We start from the raw sequence: 26,116 nt of genomic DNA, 5'->3' as shown, positions 1-26,116 counted from the left end.
GATTTCCGTTATGACTAACAAAATTTGATAAGACAAAATACAAATTCTGAAAAGTTGATAAAGTAATCTAACCTATTAGTAATGCCGACTATCATTTCTTATAGCATAACATATTTTTATAAATAGTTGTATTTTGCAATTGTTCCAAATTGCTCAAAATCGTGCAGAAATAAGCTCAGAACCTTTACACTTTGAACGTGTATTTTACTTCGCATAACTTCCCTGCTGCATTAGTAGAGGGTATTTATTCGGTATAGGGCTTCAATCAGAGCAAAACCACCAACAATTGACAATGACATTGTGAGCATCTGCTGGACCCACACACCGTCTGATTATCTCTCTTTTTCTGTCTCTCTCTCTCTCTCTCGCGGTCAGATATATTTGGCGCCATAAGAGGAACGCGGAAAAGATACAAATTTGTTTACCTGCGGCAGCAGCAAGCAGCCCCAAGCAGCCGCAGCCGCAGCCGCTGCAGCAGCAACAACAACTGTTACGCGTTGTGAGAGCGTTGGCTCTGTTCCATTCCATCGTTGCAGCTTGCTTTTGGCTCCCAACTGGCATCCAAGCACGCGCTACACTTACTTTCAGTTCTCGCTTGAAAAGCATCGCGACGGGTACGAAAAAGCGCGTAGCGCACCAAAAAAAACAAAAAAAAAAAAAAAATAATACAAATATACTCCTATCAATACTAGCATTAAGTACTTGAAAACTTCAATTTGTTTTGTGCGCGCAGACACACACACACACACACACACACACACACGCATGCACACAGTTGTATCTATTGCGGAGCGAGCCAAAGCTTTTCCACGGCAGTATCTGAAGCAAATGAATTTATTAAGGGGCATAAGTTCCTCACGAAGTTAAGCGAAAGCGTTGCAAGTGCAAGTGTTACAACTTCGAAGAGCATCTGCGGACGGTAACCTGCTCGCTCGTAAATCAAAATTGCTCGTACAATATGTCGTCGCTGCCAGTTGGTTTGCCTTTTGTAACGCTTCAGCCGAATATTTGTTGTTGTTTGTATCGCCGTCCATCTCTTTAGCCGTCCCGTCCGTCGCACAACGTTGTTCGCATCTCGCGACCAGTCGCAGGCGAACGCAAAACCAGTTTCTCTTCCTCTAGATGCTGCTGGCCCGTGTAAATGGCACAGGCACAGGCACTTCACTTTATCCATTCTTTACCTGGCCCTGGCCACGGCTGCAGCTGCCCCAGCCCCAGAGCCAGCCTCTGGTACACGCACACCTATGACTCCCGTGATTCATAATAACAAATATCTTGCCACAAGGCTCAAGCAGCAAATGTGGCATTGCCACAGCGAATTCAATTTTTGGCGGCCCCCAATGCATTTTGGCACTCGCCGCACTCGCAATTAGAAACAGAAATACAAATAAGAAAAAAAAAAAAAAAACAGCAGCTCGTACTTGTGCAATATGCAAATGCAAATGCATTGGCCGCGCATTCTATAAATATGTGCAAAATGTATGCAAAATACTCGCTGCAGTTGTCGTCTGTCTCCGCTGCCGGCCATCCCAGCAGAATGTGCTGCAAACGAAAGCGAAATGAATGCACAGAAAGTTGGCCGACAAAAGGAAATGGAAGTAGAAGGGGGCCAAGGGGGGCGGCGGCTGCTGCTGGTGTGTAGGGCAGCAGGAGCAGCAGCCACAGATGAATGTGGCTGCTAGAGCGAGAGAGGGTGTGTGTCAGAGAGCTGAAAACAAACGTACGAAAAACAAAAAAAAACATCGATTGTTGTTATTTACAGTAAAAAGTTTTCGATTCCATTTTCAGGCGGGCACTTTAGTTTTTGTTTCTCATTCCAAAAATCGCTGTAATAGCAAACTGAGCGCAGCTGCAGCTGCCTCAAACACACACACACACACACGTACGCACGCATACAAGTGCAGCCCTTGGCTGCATCTGCGCGCTTGTGTGTTTGTGAGTGTGTGTGTGTGTAAACTTGGAGCGCAATGTAAATAAACAAACGGCAACAAGACCAAAAACAAGACAAGAAAAAGCCAAGACAAGCGCACAGATTGTTAAAGCCCCAAGACGAAGCAGTAAGAGAAGTGCAACGAGAGCCGTTCGGAAATTAATTGTTGAGAATTGCAACAATTTGGCTAATACCAAAATATTTCTAAGAGCTGTAATTTAGCCAAATGATCCTTGAACAGTTTATCATTAAGTTGTATTAGAAAATTTCCTGCGAATTAAGTTATAAAAACTTTGATTGTAATATTCCCAAGCTGAAGTTCATAAAACAGTTAAAACTAAAGAAAAGTTAAGAGAAATACTTTAAGTGACACCTTGAGCAGCCCTCGTCAGAATCGAAGTCCAATGGACTTAACAACACTCAACATTGATAAATATATTCGAAATAGTCATTTCTGATAACCGAGAGGTGTTTTTTTTTACGTCAAAGCTGTCACATGAGGTTTTATAACTGCAATAGGCCCTAAAATATAGCTAGGGGAGTTTGGACCAAAAACTCTCGCCTCCATTTGTGAAGGGTGTTAGGTGATTATATATTCAAACTCATCCATCATTTAAAAAAGCTTTTGCGAAAAACAAATATGTGAATAGATGAATAGGCATGGGTTAGTATTCGTTGTGCTGCTTTTAGCGCATTGCGAAGCATTGCAAATTTATTTTGTGAGTAGCTCGCATGTTACATATATATACATATCCATGTATGCATGTATGTGCATGTATGTGCATAGTATATGCCAAATGTAAACATGCTGCTGCATACATATGTTCCTACATGTGTTTAGATGTTTGCATTTCGATACTCTGCCTCAAAGTATGCAGGCATTCGCAAGTAGATAGGCTTAGCCCAAATTGTTGTTTATTTAGGCCTTGTTTCAATTGACACAGATATATCTAGAGCGTGGAGAACTTTACATATTTCATGTACGCCCATTAATTTTGAAGATATATATTTTTTGCACAAATCTATGGCTAGAATGTCGATGGAAAGGGTGTCGAGGCTTCGCTATGTTCACAATTATTTTTGTTTTGTTTTTTTTTTTTTTTGGTATTTTTCGTTTTTGAGTTTTCGCATTTGCACATTAATTTATTTATATGCATACATATTTGCATGCTTGCCGACTTGGCACACCCTGGCCACCCCCCTAACCGCCACGCGCCTGTAGCCTTCCCCCAGCCTCAACGACCCGACACGACCCACTTTTGCAGCCGGCCAAGCGCTCTGGCATTGAGCGAGCCCAGAGATAAATGGAGAGTGAGAAACGAAGCGAGAGAGAGAGAGAGATATAGAGGGTAAGGGGGCGAGCGGTCAACGGGGCGTATTAGTGACCAGAGCGGAGCAACAACAAATTCCATTTTTCGCACTGGGCTCAAAACATCATCCGAGAGGCAGCTTGCATAACCCAGGCGAATACTTAGAGCCATGTTTATCATTTAGCTGCCAATCAGCGAAAATTTGTCCACTTTTTTTCAGTGGAAGCTGCGATTTCTAGCGCACAGCTGCGAATAACAACACGAGTTTCGGTTTTGGGGTCGCTTAGTTCGCAGCTTGATTTTGAATTCAATCAATCAAATAATGCGCGCGCTTTTCTTTGATATTTAATTTTATTTTATTTTTTGGTCTTGGCCAATTTTTTGTTGAGCTTCCGGTGGACGCGACGCGATACGCATACAAAAGAAAAATTCGAACAATTTAAAAAAAGCAACAGAAATTTTGTGTCTTTGCGGCGCCCAATTGGGTCCGCAATTGGTTGTAGCAATTTGGAGGCAAATTAATTAAATCGAGTTCCAACAAACATATTAATTGCAGTTAACGATCTACCTCCGATAGAGCAGCAAATTCACAAAAAAAAAAAACAAACATAAATTTTAAGTGTGTGCGCTGCTGCCAAATACAAACAAATAAAACCAGCTGAGAGATAACAATGAGAGCTACGACGTGGATGTTACTCATTTGTCTGCTAATTGGACAATTTTATGGCGGTAAGTCCTCATCAGACCTGGCTGTTGCTCTTTAGAGCTATATGTAGATATGAATCGGACTTGTTTAATTGGCACTCAAGCTTATATTGAGCCCTAGAGAATTGAAATCTCGACAAAACCTATACTCATGGGACACGCCCCAAAAATTAGCAATTCAATGAAAATAAATCTATATAAATTTTGATTATTAAAAAATAGCAATAATGACTCATGTTAAACTTTTTGTCCTGGCTGAAATGAATAAATTAAGCAGGGTTTCTTGGTAATTCCACACGCCACAGTGGAAAATAGGTGGAAACGATTGCATGAAATCTGTTAGTAACGATCCGATTAGCCCCAAACTAACTTTCAAGGATCTCTATAAACTATATTGAAGTAAATTAGGAAAATTTAAAAATTTAAAGAAGAAATCTTGACCCGGGCTAAGCTGGGTAATAATCTCTAGACGCATTAGCTTAGAAGTAATTTTATAGTGTAGCTAATCCAATCACTTTTTATTGTTATTATTTATCACCGCTTGATAAGCAAATGATAAGCAAATTATTATAAAATATGCACTAAAAATACATTTACACTCAACCTTAGGAGAAATAGGGCTCTCTGAAGATTAGGTAAAGTCTGTTTAGCTCACTTAAACGCCTGTTATTAGTAGCTTATTAAATTAAAGGAATTTCAAATATTTCCTTCATACTACAGTTGCTGACAAAAGTATTTGTAACTTAATGGAGGGCGTTGTCAATGGGTTTGACGTATGTGTCAAAATTATGAATTACCAAAGTTGTGTGTGCCATATTAATAGGCATGAGCCATGCGCCAGCCCACATATCATACCGATATAGTATGATGATGTGCAGACATGCATGTGTATGTGTGTATGTATGTGTGTGTAGTTGTGTGAATACCCACGTGTGTTACGCTTACCTGCGCCATAGCTAAAGCTAAAGCCGACGCCGTAAAGCAGAATGTCAGTCGCGGAGCGCAGCATATCTTATCGTATGGTAGAATGCTTATCTATTGTTGAAAGTTGAATTTCATAAATGTTGATAACGGTAAACATTCCAGTGCTCATGGCTGGCCGCTGGCTCGAACTCAACTCTATATATGCCAACGATTCTGTGGGCCATGTGGCTTTGCCTACCCCTCCAGTCCCCAGTAGAATAGTCCAATGAGAAGAGCAAATATTTGTTGTGCAAAGAATGGCAGGTTGATGTTGGATATTTGCCCATGCCAGACACGCAGCCAGTGCCTGCCAACAAAATAGACGCCCCCAACTCTATGGATCTCTGTTTTCATCCAGTTCTGGTTTCCGCGGTTACACGCTGCGACTGGGACTGCGACCGCGACCGCGACTGGGCACAGGGGTCACAATGTGCAAGTGGGGTACACAATGCTGCCTGCCATCGTGGGCCACCATGAATACAAATTTTTAATTAAATGTGCGCTTTTCCAATTTTAGGCATGCGATAAGGCAGCATGGCGTATGTCGAAATCTGACAAACCCCTTCCCCGAGCACATACCATACAAACGCTCTCCTCTACATGGTTTTCAGCTAAAACTTTGCACACATATTTTGCTGGAAGTCCGCACAGAGAGCAGTACATAAAAACATACATCAAAATAGATTTTTAGCCAGAGCAACAAGTTCAAAGCATATTTATGGCTTCTATGTAAATATTTTGAAATTTTGGCTGTTGCATCAAAATTTACTTAAAAGAATTTGACGGATGTTGATATAGTAAGCAGCTGTACGAATTATGTTTGTTAATTCATGATTACAAAATTTATCAGATAAACGAACGGAGACTAATGACTACTGTGGAAAGGGAATTGTTTCTTGAGGTTTAAGCGTGACACGGGCAAGGCAAGGCCTGGCAACATTATTTTTGATCAAGATTCATGTGAAAATACATCATTCACACACATACATTCATACATACATACATACACACACACATACACACACACACACATACACACACACACACATACACACACACACACATACACACACACACACACATACACACACACACACACACACACACACACATACATACATACATACATACATACATACATACATACATGCATACATACATACATACATACAAACATACATACATACATACATACATACATACATACACACACACGCATACATACATACATACATACATACATACATACATACATACATACATACATACATACATACATACATACATACATACATACATACATATATACATATATACATACATACATACATACATACATACATACATACATACATACATACATACATACATACATACATACATACATACATACATACATATCTACATACATGCATATCTACATACATGCATATCTACATATCTAAATAACTACATATCTACATACATACATATCTACATACATACATAACTACATACCTACATACCTACAAGTATACGCCTCCTGCTCCGCCCCCTTGGTGCTCCTCCGGTTCCTCAGCTTCCAGTGTTGAAGCAGCCTGCGCCTAATTCATAGGTGAAGCCTGCAAGCCTTACTTACATTTTTGAGAATCGAGGAGGAGGGCATCTTTAATAATTTGTGTTATCTTATTTAAATTTGCCGCTCAAGAAGACAACTTAGTCTGCATTTGGTATTTTTCAACACAATTGACAATCTTATACGCACATACATATATACACACACGCACACACATTCAAACACACATACATACATACATAAACACATACACACATTAATACATTGCATTATTACATGGGCATTAAGAAACCCAATGATTTCTTAAAAAAACAGCTGCCAAAATATATTTTGATGCAATACCCGATTCTCTTCATACTTAAAATCTACCCTTAAATAATTTAGCTTTGGAAATTAGCGTTATAAAGCTTCCAATTTAGTGAAAATTCGGGTTAGCTTGATAATTCCTAGTTTGATATCAATGAAGGTTCTATGGAACTGAATGCCATTATGTACCAGGCGGGTCACAAAATCCGTAGCATAGGTTGATATTAATGGTGGTTCATGGAATACAATACAATTTAAAATTATAATTAGCCGATCGATTATGCTGGACCTACATATGTACGCAGATATTTTGCATGGCCAAGAATTTCCGCATTTAAATTTCTTTTGAAATTTAAAACTTCTCAAATTACGCATTCACTTGCCGATCGCCAAGCATTCGATCAATCGAATTGGGCGATTCGTCAGATCCGCGGCACGCCCTTTGTGATCCGTGTGCAAATCACATTTGACTGTCTGCCACGAGTCCATATGCTCAATCATATATGTACATATATATGTACATACCTATAGGTATTTGTACATAATGTGTATGTATGTTTAGAAAAGACCAATCGATGCCGAACCAATTGATTTCAATTTAATTTCCCTTTTCGTATGTACATTTTTATTTTTGGTTTAATTTGGGAGACGTTATGCAAATTCGTGGAATCGCATTATGTACTTGGACACAGGCATGGAAAGAAATTTATGCCGTCAGGCTGACCATTTGGCCAGCCATTAACATTGCTGGATACCCTTCCCCCGCGATTAGAGTAGAGCGCGTGTCGTGACACGAAAATGCGTGTCCATTTTGAGCTCTACATAAGTGAAGCAAAAAATTGAAATCTTTTAAATAAAAACTTAGCTTATAAATTAATGTATATAAGTGTTTTGGGAAAATATAAGTAAAGAATATCGAGGTTCCCGATCCATGGATGTTGTATTATCCTAACTGAAGGACTGGCAGGAAAGTTGGGTTAAAAGTTTGATATATGTTATAGAAAATTCAATCAAACGATAAGAAATTCTGGTTTTGACAACTTATGAAGTGTAAAATTATAATGATAAATATATGTAAAATATATTTTTGACTGCGGTTCCGTAACCCGACACGCGGCCATCTGTAAAACCGCCTGTGGCCATTTTTATGACCCCACCAAAGCTACTTGTTCAATATTCATTCCCTGGAAATAGAATGTACAATTTTGGCATTGCGGATTTGACAGTCGCACTAAAACCAAAATCGTACATGGATTTGGCGAACTGCGATCAGTTCATATTTATTTATAAGCATATTTCATTGAGACAGACATGGCATTTTATTTGTTTACGATCTGACCCCATAACTCGACAGTATCTGTATATACGTCTGTATACATGTATATATACATGTTTATATGCGTATGATCAGCAGATGTAGGACACCACACAACATATCGACTGCAATGTGTGGTGCAGCGGTACAGAGGTGGGCACAACATCCATGATGATAATGAAATAAATACAAAAACACGATCGCACATATTATACGTGCTCATAGCAATCATCTTGAACTAAATCTTGAATTGAATGGAACAATCAATGGCCGGGCTGGTTATCTGTCTGACGCGACTCGATTCCATACTGACCTTACTGATATGTCACTTCCCAACAGTCACTATTTATATAACTACAAGGTGTACAGTGGGAAAACGATCTAAAACATTCAACTAAGTTAGATAGATTTAATACTTTTAAATAAGGCTGCAAACTGGCTTTGAGGCGAGACCAGAATTCCTTCTTCTTTTTTGTTACCATGAACCAAACCCCAAACCGAACCGAACCGACACATTTGAGGAACTTTAGTTGTCAAGTATAAAAAAAAGTGATATCCCAATAACTGGATTTATATAACTATATCAGTTAGCTGCCAATTTTGGGTTCAGTTTAAATTTTGCCCGCAGCTTCTATATGAAAATATTTAGGACTTGCAATATTTTCAGTAGAACGGGCAATTAATCAAACGAAATCAAATGTTTTATTGCAACTTTAAAAATATATGACCGAACTTCGAACCAGGCAGCTGGTTCAAGCCAGCGACAAAAGCCCTGACCTTAAATTGATGACGAATATGTTGCGAACCATTAATTTCTCTGGCTTATCATATGTTATTCTCAAATGTCCCACGTTGTCAATTTAATACAATCTACTTTGTAAGTGGATTTTTAAAAGACACAAACAGGTTGTTCCTCAGATGAAATCTTAAGCAAAACATGTTATTCTGAGATGGAATCAGCACAGCATCGAAATGACAGCGTGTTCTGGGCCCAACAAATTAAGCAAATGTGGATCAAATAAGCGCCAAGCTGCCAAATGTGCATTATAACTAAAGCATACATCGTTTTAATCAACTGAGAAGAGAGTATGGAAACGTATTACTCAAGAGGAAAAATAAGCTTGCACGCAACAGAGAAGACAATTATATTTACAAGGTCATAAAAGTAGCTTAGGGATGAGATAAGATAAAAAACTACTTACCATATAAGTTTTGAGACAAATATGTTGCTTAGAAATGAGTCCGGTTGTCATCTGATAAATGTGCTTGCTTGAGGGCATAACAAATTGCAGCGCATCCCTTGGCACAGTTACGCTGGCCGCAAGTTCAGTCGAGGAATTCAGAATTCAAGAGCAATTGAGACCCAAATGCCAATTGCTGACGCCAGTTCCAAGCTCAAAATGTTGCCGGTCTAGTCCCAATGCGTGCGCTGGCAAACAACATCAAAGGCCACAGCCATTACGACATTAAGCTCATCGAGCAAGGAGCGGTAGGCGGAAGGGAGAGCGGATGGGGGGAAGGGTGCTGTCGTTGGCGCCGCGACGTCCTGACGCCATTGTCCTACTTTGAGAATTGCAGCAGGAGCTGGAGCTGAGGGGTTGCTGGAGCATCCATATGGCAGACTGTTGAGTGCCTGGCGTTCTATTGTGTTGTGTTTACTGGCTCCCAGACATCGATCCAAGGACAATGCGGGCCAATGGAGTGAGAGCCCTGAAACTGAAAGAGAGCAGCAGCATCAGCAGCAGCAGCAGCTGACGCATGTGAAAAGCCTTGCCCCGCCCCACTGTGGCCGGAACGCCTCTCGAGCTGACCCACTTGCGCGAATGCCAATAGTCGGCTACTGGGATTGGAGTGGCAGCAACTGGGCTGGAACCCACTTGGCCTTGACTGAGGCAAATGTAATTTTACCAAACAACACAACTGCGTCTGCCCAAGATTCCAATATTTGGTATTTAATTCTGGCGGTGAAGGTCTCGGTCGGTCTCAATCTCAATCTCTGCATGGCCTTTGGCAAATGTTGTTTTCGGCTCCACAAGCTGATTGCCATAAAAGGGGTTGACTGCGTGTGAGTTTATCTGCGCTGCTATGCGGGGGATTGGATAAGATAACTGGCTCTAGCTCCGTGCAAGACTCTGCTCGATTGCCAACTCTTTAAAGCAATCGCTTTTATCGAGCCATGATAACGAGTGGCAGCCAATTGAAGTGGCTTGCGTAATGCCTCACCTTGCAGCGCATCGTTCCACGACCAAATCCAGCATAAGACTGTTGATTTTGATGACGCGATGGCTTTCGCAAATGAGTCATTCGCGTGGGCATCGACTCGTGAGATTGGAATTGCCGTTAGATGTCACTGATGAAATTAGAAAAAGAAAAAAAAAACGCTCGTTTAGTCCCCATACAAGGCATGCAAATGGCATACATGTATCTATAGGCCATTGGTAATGGCGATTTGTGAATCGCGGCCATAAATTCGTCATTCGATTAACATATTATGACTTCTTTGATTACGTGCATGTAATTCAAAGACACCAATTTCATTGGTCAAGTCTGGGCCAGCACCTTTATCGCTCACAATTAAAATTCCAGCGGCCTAATCTGAAAAAATTTCGTTACTTTTTAGTGGCAATTTGTCTGCGTATAATTAAAAATAATAGAAATTTTGCCGCTTTTTATGTATATAGGATTTTTAATTTATTTACTTAATTGATTTACACTCAGCCCTGCAAACCGGTTTTACCCGAACCTTTTGGGCTTCAATTTCAATATTCAATTTAATTTGAACCAAACCTCACAACGGATTGAATAAAAACGGTTTGATTGCAGCCCTGCGAAAAAGGTTTTAAATCCGAGTAACGAAATTGAAAAACTAGGTTTAGAAAATGTTTGTTGGAGCTTAAAAGAAATTTAAAGGAGTGTATGGCACATAGACAATTCATTACTAAAACCACAAGACTTGCAGAGAAAAGAGTGTAAATAGTAATATTAAATAGTCCAAAAATAGTTAACTTACGATCTGGAATCCATTCGGACATGGGTGAAGTTCCCTTAGAGCCTTGTTTCTGGCATAGCATATGCTTCTGGTAGCTGAAAGTTTTTTGGAATGCAGACAAATGAGTTCACCCTTTCGCATCCGGTGTAAAAACTCAATTTCCTAAAAAGTGTAGATCAGATGACGAACTCGTTGCGAGCACTCCCTATTGAATGCGTTGCTGGGGTGTGTGATTTTTATCAATTCCAATTAAGAGTTCCGTCAGCCATGTAAACAAGTACTGCAAACATGCTGTACACTCGACAGTTGACTTGAACGGACTATAGATACATGGAGTATGACTCACGTCCGTAGATGAGTTGCCTTTCACTGACTCTATCACAATGCCTTTCCTCTTATAGAGCGGGCGTCACCAATTGGCGAGGAGAATGGTGAGGACTACCAGGACGATGATTACGATTACGGTGGAGAGGATGACTCTGGGAATTCGGACGGGCCACTAGCGCCCATTTTGGAAGATGTGCAGAGCTCGCCACCCTACTTCGAGCAGTCGGATGTTGTTATAGATGCCAAGCCAGGTGACGATGTGATCATCAACTGTGATGCCCGCAACTTTGAGAGTATGTACTTCAATATACCCTATATTTGCTTATTAACTTGACGAAAACAACCCGTTGACAGTTAAAAATGTGGCCATGTGGTACAAGAACCGCACCGTGCTGGCAACTGGCCAGAATGCGATCAACAACCGTGTGGAAGTCATGAGGAACAACTCGCTACGCATTAGCAACGTCACAGCGGAGGATGCGGATGACTATTACTGTGTGGTGTTGCCGCAGGACGTGAGGCAGCATACAAAACTGAGCGTGGGCGCCCGGCTGTCGATCCTCTGCGACGATCGCGATGTAACGGATCGCTCGCAGACGTTCAAGCAGGGCGACCGTCACAAGCTCGTGTGCCGCACGTACCTGCCCACCAAGACAGATATTAAATGGTCCCTGAATGTATGTGTTCCTGGTTGCCCATTGACCCAAAGCCCACTTGGATTTACCTAAATGTGCCCAATGCTAATGTTTTGCCTCTCTCCCACTTCATCTCTCCATTCGCTCAGGGTCAGCGACTGCAGCCAGCGCCCAGCGATGCAGCCAATGGAGTCATAGTTCTGGATAATGTGGATGAGGAGAACGCTGGCGTCTATCAGTGTCTTGGCGACGACGGCAGCGCTGATCCGCCTCATGGCATGGTCACCGTCGATGTTCAGTACAGCCCCAAGGTCTCCACCCATCGACACCATGTGAACACACAGGAAGGAGGCTCGGCGGAGCTCTACTGCGATTATCGCGCTAATCCCATTGCCATCAGCTTCTTCATAAAGGACGGCAAGACACTGTCGTTGTCCGACAAGTATTCGATTAGGAACACACTGCACAAGGAGCACAATCGCACCACGCTCGTCATCAAACATGTGGAGGCCAGCGATCTGGGCGAGTATCTGTGCCACGTCGAAAACGCCATTGGCTCCAATGAGGTGCGTATCCAGCTGAGCTATCGTCCCGAGACGCCACAGTACGAGGACAGCTCCATCGACGGCAAACAGGTGACCATGCACTGGCTGGTCCGCAGTCTGCAGCCCCTCTCCGAGGCCATGCTAGACTACAGGTTGACGGGGGTAAGTTTCATAATTCCAAGATAAACAAAATTTGTTTTAAGATTAACATAGTACGTACCTTAAGAAACTTGTTCTGTATTTCCTTTTCGCTTCAATTCCGCAAAGTTTCATCAGGCATGCTTCTCGACTTGTATGATACTATGTGGAATTGATTTCATATGCCAATTAACAATTTATATATAATTCCCCCTCAACCGCTGCACTTCGACAATGGAACCTTTTCTCTAAGAGCTCTCTTATTCCAACTAAACATTGATTTCACGCTTACTAATTCCACAAATTTGCAGTCGTACACGTGGAGCACCGTGTCGGTGATACAGACACAACGGCATGACAAGGACAGCGGCATCTGGAAGATCACACATCAGATGGAGCTGTCGCCTGGTCTGTGGCATGCGCGTGTCAAGACGAAGAATACCCAGGGCTGGTCCAACTTCTCTCCAGATCATGACTTCCACATTAAGGACGTAGAGGGTAACTAAATTGAATATAAATATACACTTGGACTGTTGAACAATCCAATTCGGTTTCAGACTCCGATGAAATTGACGATGGGGCTGTGCCACCGGGTGACTTGGTGCGTGCCGGCTTTGGAGTTGGCTCAGGCAACAATTCGGCGTGTACCATGGGCATGCTGCCAGGCCTGATGATAGCCGCCTTCAGCATAGCCATGCTGCGACTCTAAGGATGATGATTGTGGGATTCAGAGGAGCAGTAACAGGGCCGTGGGAACTGTACATACGTATTTCGAGTTACATGTTTTTTGCTTGTGCTGTGCCTTGAACCCGGCAACTGGGCAGTAGCAGCCCATTTAAAAGAATGCCATTTCAAGAAAAACAAAACCTTACCCAAGTATTCTAATTATACATGCAAATGCTAATGCGCCTGAAAGTTCCCCGATTGATCGCGGGCTCAATGTTAATGTTAATGTATAATCAATCACGCATAGGCGAATTTCACTAAAAAACGACAAAATCATTTGTGCCAAGAAACAGCATACGGAACGGAGAATATGTACGAATTATGTGTAGCTTAGTTTAGTTAAAGATAAACTTAAAAAAAAAAAAAATGAGTTAACTGCGACGATCGGTTGAAAACCGCCCAAAACCTAGCATATAATATTTATTTGTTTGTATTTACGGATAGTTAACATTGACGATTTCTAGAATCCGAATGGAGCACATCCTAATTACCTGAACAGAAACAGAAACAGAAACAGAATCATATATATACACATACCGGATGCAGATACCGAATCTAAGAATGTAAATAAGAAAGAAAAAAATGGGTAAATAAGGATCTAGTGACATGTAGGCGGGGGGTGTATGAATGTTTTTCATGTTTTGTTTAACCAAGCATTAAGATATACAAGATTTAACAAATATATATTCGAATTATGCAAACATTTGAAATATTATGATAACTAGACCAAAGCTTAAATATACATGTGTACCTACCCACACACACACACACCCGCACGCACATACGCGCGCACATGTACTATTTTATACGAAATGAAAATAAACGTGGGTAACTATGAACGATAAGGAATCCGGAAGATACTTACTTAAAATTAAGAGATTGAACAAACGACGTGTTATTAAGTACTTATGTAATAATATCGTATATATACACATATACTATAATCAGGTGAGGAGAGAATAGTCGCTTATTTGTTTGGCTTCGATTGAAATTTGTTAGCTACAATACCTGAAATTGCCATTGGCCATATACATAGATATATATATATATGCGTATATACTATATGTGCAACCGCTGACCATACAGATCAATGATATATGTACTTATGCATGATCGCATGCTTCAAATCAAAACTCACACACATACACACACACACACACAAATATGAGAATATATTTTGTATACTTATATTTTATTTAAGAATCATAATATTAGTATTGAAACATTGAAAATAAACGTGCCAATTGCAAGCAATCAATGCAAAGATTGTTTCAACTTTCAAATAAAATAAAGTTCCATATGAATTTTGCAAATGCAAAACTTAATTTCGTGAGCCGACCTGTTAACAAACATACATATTTAAAAGCCAGTGTCTTAAACAAATATTGTAACTTTTTTCTCTTTTACTTTAGTTAATGCGACATTAAGAATATATATATACATACCGATATAAATAAAGCGAAATTTCATCATTGTATTCATTGCGATCAGTCGGGTGAAAGACAAACCAAGGGTCAAGTTAAAGGTCTGCAACAGAATCCAAAGTTAACTGAAGTAACTGAAACCCAAGCCAAACTGTTTTTTAAAAAAATGGTTTTGATGAATACTCAGCTTCAAAACATAAATATCTTGGATTTATCTGGCCATATTTCGTAGATGCCAATTTTGGGCTCAGATCAAATTTAGCCCGCAATTTCTTTATGAAAATATTTGGGGATTTCAACATTTTCAGTAGAAGGGGCAGTTAAGAATTTAAAATGTTATGTCTTATAAGCAAAGGCCTAAGCCAAATCCTGAAGTCAGCTGGACTTGTTAAGGCTATGAATTGGTAAGAACCCTTAGCCGACCCTCTCGCAATTTGAAGCTAAGGTTTGTATTGTATTTGATATTGTTTTAAGGTAATATTTTTAAATTTCCAATTTCAGTTAAGGATACCTGAATTAGCCAACGATTTAACAATTGTCTAACATAGACTATGAATTAAAAATTACACTAAATTAAATGTATCATTTATTAGTTTGTCAAAACAACAAGTTAATCAATTAAATTAATAGAAATTAAATGTACTTCTGTATACTTTGGTTTTTAATAAATAAAATCGTTTGTCTTTACAAAATAGAAAATTTCACGATTAACAAGACTTAATATTCTTATTTAGCGTTTGGAGACAGAAGGGAGACAGAGATGCAATTTCAGTGTATCCAGGCTACGTTTTATAAATCGCTGCTTAATATTAAACTTAACTAATGCTTGTGCTGATGCAGAACCAGCAGAACCAGCGTCAGTAGCCACATCAACGATGCAAATCGATGCAAACTATCCTGAGCAGACTTGGAGCTCTCCGGCGTGATGACGTCAAGCGAATGATCTCCCAAAATGACTTTTGTGTGCACGAACACACTCTGGGGCAGAATTTGGCAGTAGTAGTCACCGGCACTCTGGGCACTCGCCTTCAGTATTGTCAGATCATAACTCTTCGGATCTAGACTGAAGTTTGGAAGTAATAAACTTTGTCCGTTCGCGATAAGCTTGGAGTTCTGGTACCAGAGTATTACATCATCTGAAACGAACATCAGAGTTAGGTCAGTTCTAAATCAATTTTGTTTTCTGTACACACCTTTTGTTATCTTTTCATCGCACTTTAGTAAAACATCTTCGCCCAGAATTCCTGTCTTGGTCACAGTTCTGTTGGCTTTCGGCACGGCAAACTTTGCAATATTTGTCGGCTTTGGCTGGCTGGCTGGCTGACTGGCAACGCTCTGATCATCGGGACCGTAGTCGTACTCATCAGCCATCATTCCATCATCATCATCTTCCGTGATTGACGGATAAGAGTGAACTGCAAAGAGCATTATTGTATTATATTAAATAAAAGCACCAAAGAAAGAAACAAATGCAATTGTTTTCATATCCAATTTGATATTATTATAAAGAAAATTAAATATTTTCTTGAAATATCTTACTGCAATAAAAAGTTTTTGTCAAATTTTATGAATATGATCACGCTGCAATCAATAAAGAATTTATGGCATTTGTTTAATAATTTCAGTTAATGGATTGCCAGTTGATTACGTTGTCGTGAAAAATCTTTACAAAAAGATCTGTTTTTATAGGCTCCTGATAATCGGGAGACTGAAACCACAAAGCAAAATTAAACAAAATAGGTGGGTGGATCTCAACCTTGAATTTCAAATCATTTTACGATCTGATCATCTTAAGTTTTACGAGAGCATTCAAACTGCAGGGTATTTTCATAAAAAAAAATGTGATCATTGGTAAAAACAATAGGGTAATAAAAACAGCTATGAAAATACCGACACGTAGTGTGGTGGCAGCAATAGCAGGCGTTGGGGCATTATGACCCACATTTCCTGCTGGCTAATCACTTGTACGTTTGAATTAAATTGAAATTCAAACCGGCGTATTTTGTTTTGGCAATGCATTAGGGCTGCTCATCAAAGTGTTCTGTTGATGTTTATTTAAACAGTTCGCAGCTCATATCCATTTCCACCACTGCTACATCCGATACAGATAGATTTACAGATCCAGATACAGATTCAGATGCAGATACAGCTACAGATGCAAATGTAGATGCAGATACAAATACATATACCGACACAGCAAGCACAAATACATACACAGATATAGATACTTATACAGATACAGATACAGATACAGATACAGATACAGATACAGATACAGATACAGATACAGATACAGATACAGATACAGATACAGATACAGATACAGATACAGATACAGATACAGATACAGATACAGATACAGATACAGATACAGATACAGATACAGATACAGATACAGATACAGATACAGATACGGATACAGATACAGATACAGATACAGATACAGATACAGATACAGATACAGATACAGATACAGATACAGATTCAGATACAGATACAGATACAGATACAGATACAGATACAGATACAGATACATATACAGATACAGATACAGATACAGATACAGATACAGATACAGATACAGATACAGATACAGATACAGATACAGATACAGATACAGATACAGATACAGATACAGATACAGATACAGATACAGATACAGATACAGATACAGATACAGATACAGATACAGATACAGATACAGATACAGATACAGATACAGATACAGATACAGATACAGATACAGATACAGATACAGATACAGATACAGATACAGATACAGATACAGATACAGATACAGATACAGATACAGATACAGATACAGATACAGATACACATATACATAGATAGATAGATAGGAGCAGCAGCTGCAATTTCAGATTAAGACAATTCGCATTTTCCCCCGTTTCAAATATTCACCGTTTCCTTTTCATCGCTCGTACACACACACATCTAGAATTATATGAGTGTGTGTATATACGAATATTTTGTCAAAGCCGAATGGAAAAACATTTCACGGAAATGGGGTCACATGAAACTCGGGTGCACGGGGCATACGAAAAACAGAAATTAAAATAAGCGAATGGAAAGAGAAAACAGACCGCCAACCCCACCCCGTGTCGGTCGGCCGATCGCCGCACCCACATGTGCATGTGCGCTCGGGCCAGGGGTCGGGGAATGCGGCCAACATTGTTGGCATGGCTTATACGCGCAGTAGCTGCCACTACGACGCTGCTGGCGTCTGCGTCGCAGTCGGCGTCGCTGTCGCTGTTGGCGTCACTTTGTTTTAGTGGTGTCGACAGTGGACACAAAATCGAAAAACATTTCACAACAACGTCCATTTTTATTCTGGCAACTGCATTGCACGGGCTGACACACGCACACACGCACTCACACACACACACGCAAACACACACAGATATATCACACCCTCGCTACCAGGGGCAGACAAAGTGTCGGGAGTGATGAGGCGGGGGGCGATTGTAAAAAAAGTTTAAATTTACATTTGTATTTCGCTTCTGCCATTTCTGGCGTCTCGCTTAAGTGTGTGTGCGTGTGTGTGTGTGTTAGAGCTGTCGACTGTGTTATTGTTATTGTTGTTGTTGTTATTATTGTCTTTATTGTATTATTCTTTGCCACACACACACACACACACACGCACACACCCGCACCCGCACCCGCACACACTTTATTATAGCCACTTTTGTCGCTTTCCTTGTCGCCGCGGCTGCTCAGCGTTGCGTGTTGAAATTGTTACTTCGCATATAGATCGGACACTCGCACAATAACAAACAGCTAGGAACAGCTTTAAGCAGAAAGCGCGACTATAAGAATACCCTGTAAGATTTGCATAAGATTTTTGCGAATGCAGGACCACAATTGTTTTTGCAAGTTTAATAAGAGTTACGGGGTGAAGTATTTAATTCAAATGTTTATCTCATATACCCATTGAAAGTGGGAAAATTGGTATATTGGTTATTTTAAAGAAGTTTGTTCTGTTAGCAGCAGAGATCTTAAAATGAACATAAACGAAAATAAAGGTGGTTACTTTTAAATAACAGCCCCACTTTACCCGCATTACAGGGTATTTACATTCAGTGGGCTTAGATTTCAGCAGCTAATGCATTGCGGATACGGATACGCAGACATGTGCCAGAATGTGGGTGACTGAACTTGGATTGCTTTAGCGTAGACGGAACCACAGCAGCTCCCGCCCCTCTTACGATGAATTGAGTTTCTCGAGATGCATTCCTTTCGGACGTATTTTGTGCGGATACGTTTCCTCAACTAACAAATAAAAAAATGCACATACACTTACCCATTGACCCCGTCGACTTCTCTTTGTCGTAAACTTAAGCCATAAAATTAAACAAATAACAATAACAAGAAATGGTCGCTTCTGCTTCCCAGAAAGAAGCCAATGAACCGGGAACACAGAGCCAAAGGGACTTAAAATATTGCACAAAGCAGCGACGAAAAATGTTTGTTTACACTTTGTTCAAGTGATAAAAAGTGTGAATTAATTTCGTAAAATATTCGGGTTTCATTTCGAATTATAATATATTGTTTATACATTTTTAAAATAGTTCTTGAAATGGTTTTCGAGTAGATTCTGTCGAGTATTATTTGAACTCTTTGAAGTTCTACTTTTATTCAGCTGCCTTATATTTATTATTTTAATCTTTTATTTATTAATTTAACCAGATTCCTTCTACAACACCTTATCGCACGTACATATGCAGCAAAGTTTAAAATCAGAGTAGCATATTTTTTATCATTAGGCCAAAAAACTCTTGTAATGCTTCATATTTAGGCCTCGGCTCATGTATTCTCATGAGAATCAGCATCTTCTTATTTTTTTTGTCATGTTTTCAATGTTTAAGATAACAATTGTATCTGATTGTGTTTTTGTTGTTGTTTCCAGCTTGTTTTCCTGTTTTAATTGGTACTCAGAATTGGGCTAAAAACAATTTATCATAAGCACAATGATTCCGAAAATTTCGGCTAATAACCCCTAGAGCTGACCCGAATGCGCCTGAAGATGACGATGCGAATGACGCTGCCGCTGACCACTGGTTAGCCAGGGCTAAGGCTCAGTGCCCGTTTCTGGATTTGTGCCCAGTCACTGGAATCATCCAAGTGCAGCATTTTTACTACCTGATAAGCCCGCGAGTGCCTCATTTGTGGCAGCGGCCTAAAAGCGCATTTGCAGCTCTGATCTTTGATCTCCTGCCTGTCTGTCCGTCTGTCTGACTGACTGACTCTCGTGTCTGGCTGTTTGACTGACTGCCTGCCTGCCTGCCTGCCTGCCTGCCCCTACGTGACTGACCCTGACGGTCTCTTTGCCGGTCTCAGTCCAGGTTAGCCCGTCTGGCCAACTGACGAGTGCGTTATACGAGCCGAAAATTATGCTGTTTGTGTGGCGTGGTGGCAGATAGAGACATGAAGCGAAGCGGATAATGATAATGGCATTCTGGTTCTGTGAAAGAACGATCAGGTTACGGCCCGAGGGAGAGACCGACACAGCCATAAACCAGGTCTACCTACGCACTGCCCCAGGCAGATGTGCAACGAACGCAGACGCAGACTCCAGATACTGATGGACGGACGGGCGGACGGACGGACAGACATCCATTGACAAATAACCCACACAGATGCACACACTAAATATTCGCATACAATTGGAGTTGAAAGGCCGCGTGTCCTGCGCCTGGTTGAGGGGATTGCATTTAGCGAAATTAGAAAAATCGACAGATGTCGTACTAACGAATTTTCTGGCTATTATTGAAAGCTGTTCAAATTGAAAAAGTATTAAAAAGAATTTATTGAATTGGGCGTGTTGTCCCATAATCGATTATCAATTGAAGCGGGCTGCAAATGCGATCAAGTGCCCAAACCCCAAAGAAATGCAAATGAAAGTACGATTCGAAACACAAATTACTAATTTACGGCCCGGTACATGCATATGCACTTACACTTGTACAAAAGCGACAAGCCAAACATAGAGAGAGAGAGAGAGAGAGAGAGAGACAGAGTGAGAGAGGGGGAAAAGTGCCCAGAACATTGATTTCACTTATGAAGTTGGCCTCAACAGAGTTATGATCAGCGCCAGCCAGCGCCTTAAAATTTCTGGCACACACACGAAGACACCGACAAGGGGAGGCCCAACCGGAGGCAATGGCAGAGCCGAAGCCAAGGGGCATGGACAAAGTTTCCCGTTGCCCAAAGTGCACGTGTCGGCACTTATGAGTCGGGCAAGTGCTGGGATGCGGGCACATAGCCAAAAACCACAACAGCAGCAGCAGCAGCTACTCGTATCTATATATATATATTTATAGGTATATATATATATATATGCATGTATCCCCAACAAATCCAATAGGTCAACAATAGCATAGACATCGCAATGGTCGAAACATAGTCCAAGTCCAAGTGCTTCTACGTTTAGCGCATATTAAAATGCTCCTCATTTCCAAGCCGGGAACCAGCGACTGGCGTTTTGGGTACCCTTAGGTTTGGGTTGGGGTTGGGGGGGGCAGGGCTTGGCCCAGGGCTCGTGTTCCATTCAAGTGGCTGTGGCATGTAATTAATATGCGGCACTCCTTTTCCAGCACCGCCAACTATTTAGCGCAAAAGGCAACAGCTATTCTTTTACTTTGCTTTTTTTTTCAGTTCTATTCTCTCTGCTGTTATTTATGGCTAGGCCTCGGCCATTCCCTTTCATGTGCTGTCGTACATAATCGAAAGAACAACCAATAGAGCCCGATATCGTATTGCGACTCCGCTCAAAACTACAATTTTCAAAAGAAAAAAACAGTCGAAATCGCAAAACCTCTTTTCGAATCGGAGTACTTAATTGGCTTTTAAAATAAAAACTTCCAATTTCGTTATTTGTAAGTAAAATAAACAACAGCATGTTGAATCTATGAAATTTTCATAACTCAACAAAATATTCACAAATGTTTGTTGATTCAATTAATCGAAACATACGGCTAAATGAAATAGTTCGAAATTCTATTAGAATACAATAGAGCTTAACTCTTTATGAGGCCATATTCAGCATAAATTTGTCTTTCTGCGGCTTCTGCTGCAGCTGAATCATCATCATCATCGTCAACATGAAGAGCTCTTCATTATTATGCCGATCAAAACGATTAATTTTTATGTTTTAATGTGGCACAATTTATGTACATTCGAGTACATATGAGCACGTATGAGTATGTATGAGTATATACGAGTACTTTGTATATGCACTCGAGTACTCATTCATTGCCTGCACATGGGAGTCGCCATGCCAACACACATGCTCAAATAATAATACCCGCCTCTGACTGCTGTTGCCCCAGTTGAGTGCACACACACTCACACACACAGTCGAGCCAAACCCTGCCTGTATCTCAAGCCGGCACCCGCACCGCAGTAGCTGAAGCAGGAGCTGAGGAGGGGGCAGCGGCAGCCGCCAATTCGCCAGCTCTGTTAAGTAAATTGATTCTTTAATTGTCGAGAATTGGTTACGAGTTGGTTTAACTCGCTTTGCTGCTCTGCGGCATGCCCCTTACCCATACCATTGTGCCCCCATCTGATGCATGCACCCGCCGAACGAGTACGAAACCAAGACAGAGAGAGAAAGAGAGAGAGAGAGAACTGAACTGAGAATGAGAAAATGCGAATGAATCGGGCGGCTAAACATAAAGCGCAGCGCGACAGCAGCAAACTTGTCGTATCTGCATTTTGTATCTCCGGTTATATATACTCACGAATTCCAGCAACAGCAACAGCTACAGCCACATCTATGTTTCTGGCATGAGTCAGAGATTCCAAAATAAATATACATATGTATGCAAATACCAGAGAATTATGCAAAAGACACAGACCGAGCCCCTCCGCATCGTGACTGGAAGACAGCGCGAAGATGTTGTGCGCTCCGGTTTCTTAGATTCGCGCTCGTGAAATTTAATGCCCGCCCGAAAAGGAGGCTCCGAAGATGCACAAGAAAAGGTAGACAAACAAGCGCACAGATAAGGTCTGTGCTGTTGAGGATCCATTTAGCTTATTTACCCATGCAAGGCTAGATTTGAGTATTATATTGATGAAAAGAAATTGATGGCCATTTGGTAGTTTGGCTGCCTTGAGAAAGTAAAACACATTTTTTTAACAATCCAATCAAACCGATTGCAATCGCATTGTTTATGGCCAAAGGGTAACGCAAGCAGAGAGAGAGAGAGAAGAAGAATGCCTAAGGTTAGTAGGGGTTAAGGGAGGTTAGGGAGGTTACGAGCTGCAAAACACACATTCTCACGCTCCTTCGACACGCTTGCCTAACCGAAATCGAACCAAGGAGCTGCGGTGTGTCAAGATTCGCACTCGCTTCCTACCCTGCCAGTTACCTGGTGGTATACCTGGTTACTGTTGCACAGCGCCTTGTTGCCTACTTCCTGAGGCATTTTGTTGGTGTTGTTTTTGTTGTGTTGTCGCCTATTAGGCACCTATGGAATAATTAACAGCGTAACCGATACGCGAATGAATCGCACTCCCCGTCGAGCTGGCGGCATTCATACCGTACCATCCATTCAAAATTGGCATATTCACTTCCTATTGAATGAGTGCCTGCTTGAACGAGGGAGTGCTCGTTTTGTGCAAGCTGCACTCGGTCTATTGATCGTGATAAATAACTGCATTAATGTGACAGCTTTCGCCAATAAATTATGAGATTTAACTGTTTGAAAAGCGCGCTGCATTCACAACACATGCTTGGAAAATATTCACAAACAGGTAGCAATTACACTTATCTATTCGTTTAATGTTTGCGCTGATTGAGCAATAGCTGTACGATTGATTAGCCAACCTTTAAGTGCGGAACTTGTTTACTGATTTTCAAATGCCAACAGCTTCCACATTATTCCAATGAAATGTCATTCTAACACGCTTCAATATATATTATGAGTATTTTGGGTAACCCCGAATGTGAATCAGTTTGACTTCCAAGATATTCGGTGTTAAACGTATTCGCTTGAATTTTGTCACGTAGAAAAATTGTCACACCTCCAAAATAAATGCAGACATTCTTTATAAGATCTGTGACTATGAATCAGGATATACATGATACTATTTAATCCTCTGGAATGAGTGTGAGTCAGTTCGAGCTGTCTAAATATTTTGTATACTCAAACTCAACTTGTCCAACACATTCCAGAGACACACAATCATTTTTATTTAGATGCTCGAATACTTATTTCGATGCATGTGAATCTGATGCATGCGATTAAGTCAGTTCAAAGGGTCCCAATAAGCACACAGATTAGATTGTGCCGAAGTGCTCGACTTACATTAAACCGTACAATTGCAACAGATTTCCGTTGCACATAGATCATACGATCATACCGCCGGAATACAACTTACCCAGGCAACATCCCGTGATGAGCAGCACTCCTGATATAAGAACTTTTTTTAGGGCTGTGCTCGACACCATTTTTCGTTTGATTTCTGGAGCGCTCTTAACTGTTCGACACTCGAAAGTAATATGATAATGTATTTGGGAATAATATACTATTCCAAAGACGTCGTCCAAATGTTAAACTGTGTCACACGTCGTCTTCGTTAGCGTCTTTGGCTGCTTGTTCGATCGCGTGTTTATTATTCTTGTGATTTTCCAAAAAAATAAAATCAACCAAAATTATTGCCGAGTAATTAATTTGAAGTCGATTTCGAAGAGTTCAGCGTCCCAGTTTTCAGCCTACATATTCAGCACTTTTCTTTTGGTGGGCTTTGTAATTATTTTGTTTTGTATTTTGATTTCCAACTCTTGCACTCGGCACTCCGCACGCTCTACACTTTGTCACAGATAAACAATGTATAGGAAATCCAGGGAAAAGTTTCACTAATTACTGGACGATAACGTTTCCGAATCCAAGCACCGTGATCTCCGCATAAAGCTTGACTGTTGGACTATCTTCGTAGGCGCGAATTTATGAAATAACTTTTCCAAACACTCGGCTAATTTCGGTTTCGGGTTCGGGTATTCGTTTCGGCTTTAACGCACACTCGCACTCGAACTGGTCGGCACAAGAGTGCAGTAACAAATGACGTCGACCTCGGAGCTGGGCCGGCGGTGATTCGGTGGTGGCATGCGGACGTGCGGGCGAGCGGGCGAGCGGGCGAGAGCGCACAGTCTGTGGCATTGCCAAAGAGTTACCTAAAGAGAGCGACGCACCTATATCAAAGAGAAACATGCGTTGACTTGTATTTTGAGAGCAATTCAGGCGCTATTTGCCTAGAATTTGAGCAAGTTCTTTCAATTATTTAATAAATATGGAATGCACATATATGAATTATTAGAAATTTGGCTTTAGGCCAACCATAATCATGCGGATTTCGCTGAATAATAAGCTGCATATATAGGTATATAATAACTATGAGATCAAATCATTTTTAAGCAATAAAACGGCGTTGCTGAGTTCTTATTTGATATGGATACCTAAAATGAAATTTACTGAAGTAACTTATTTAACAAGTTGCTAAGCACAAGAAACATCCGCGTATTTCGAAGTTTCTAGAATATTTCTCAGCAGGGCGTATGATTAATATTTCATACAATCTATAAATTATTGATACGCGAACTGGGAGATAATTAATGTTTAAATTGCTATTAAATGTAATTAGCATTTGTTTATTTTCAAATGATTAATTTGCAACAACAAGCATAATTGTCATGTCTAAGCAGATTAGCATCTGGCTTGTGACGTGCGTAAATGCAATTCTCTACCGGGTTCAAACCACTTTAATTGCTCTCTTAATATGTCTTTAAAAAAGTCAAAGTTTTGAACAATTTCAGTGGTAACTGATAACCATCCGAATGGATTCAAGCTCACCTTCAAAGATCTCTCTGGAAATACATTTCAAAAGTGCGGAAATTATTGCTAACAACTTTTCATTCATTTGATGATATTCTATGCAGCAGAGTGATAATGGAAAGCTTTAGCTAGAAGGAAATTATTCGCATTTTGCACATGCCGCATATAAGTGAGAAACAAATTTTAAAAAATAACCTTTGTCCAGGCCAAGCTGGGTAATATATATGTGTCCAATTTTACATACGAACTGTATTTTGCGCAAAATGGCAATAAAAACATATGTGAAAGCGTCAGCATCCTGGCTTGCAGCAAATGTGGGTTAAATTAAAGGCAATCGGTTAGCAATTAATTTGGCATGCAACTCGCGAAAGCATAAAAAATGTAATTATATCATGTTT

The 26,116-nt window shown here is 40.5% G+C and overlaps 2 protein-coding genes across 3 annotated transcripts; one reads left to right on the top strand and one right to left on the bottom strand.

Moving 5' to 3' along the window:
- Window positions 1-578: 578 nt before the first annotated feature.
- LOC6626264 (basigin) lies at window positions 579-13,873 on the top strand. 2 transcript variants are annotated; one of them, XM_002050870.4, is made up of 7 exons: window positions 579-614; window positions 3,797-3,969; window positions 11,475-11,693; window positions 11,755-12,077; window positions 12,185-12,742; window positions 13,030-13,216; window positions 13,276-13,873. In XM_002050870.4, the coding sequence occupies exons 2-7, from the start codon at window positions 3,912-3,914 to the stop codon at window positions 13,425-13,427; spliced, it is 1,497 nt and encodes a 498-aa protein (XP_002050906.1). In that variant the 5' UTR covers window positions 579-614; window positions 3,797-3,911; the 3' UTR covers window positions 13,428-13,873. The 2 variants fall into 2 exon arrangements, with proteins under 2 accessions (XP_002050906.1, XP_070065742.1); XM_070209641.1 differs by lacking the exon at window positions 579-614 and having other exon boundaries at window positions 3,733-3,969.
- Window positions 13,874-15,511: 1,638 nt separating this feature from the next.
- On the bottom strand, window positions 15,512-24,938 carry babos. Its single transcript, XM_002050871.4, has 3 exons — window positions 24,268-24,938; window positions 16,062-16,283; window positions 15,512-16,004 (listed from the first exon to the last, which is right to left on the bottom strand). The coding sequence occupies exons 1-3, from the start codon at window positions 24,335-24,337 to the stop codon at window positions 15,688-15,690; spliced, it is 609 nt and encodes a 202-aa protein (XP_002050907.1). The 5' UTR covers window positions 24,338-24,938; the 3' UTR covers window positions 15,512-15,687.
- Window positions 24,939-26,116: the final 1,178 nt, after the last annotated feature.

Source organism: Drosophila virilis, chromosome 5 (genome assembly GCF_030788295.1).
Source record: "Drosophila virilis strain 15010-1051.87 chromosome 5, Dvir_AGI_RSII-ME, whole genome shotgun sequence".
NCBI lineage: Eukaryota > Metazoa > Arthropoda > Insecta > Diptera > Drosophilidae > Drosophila > Drosophila virilis.
This window is presented reverse-complemented; position numbering and strand designations above follow the sequence as displayed.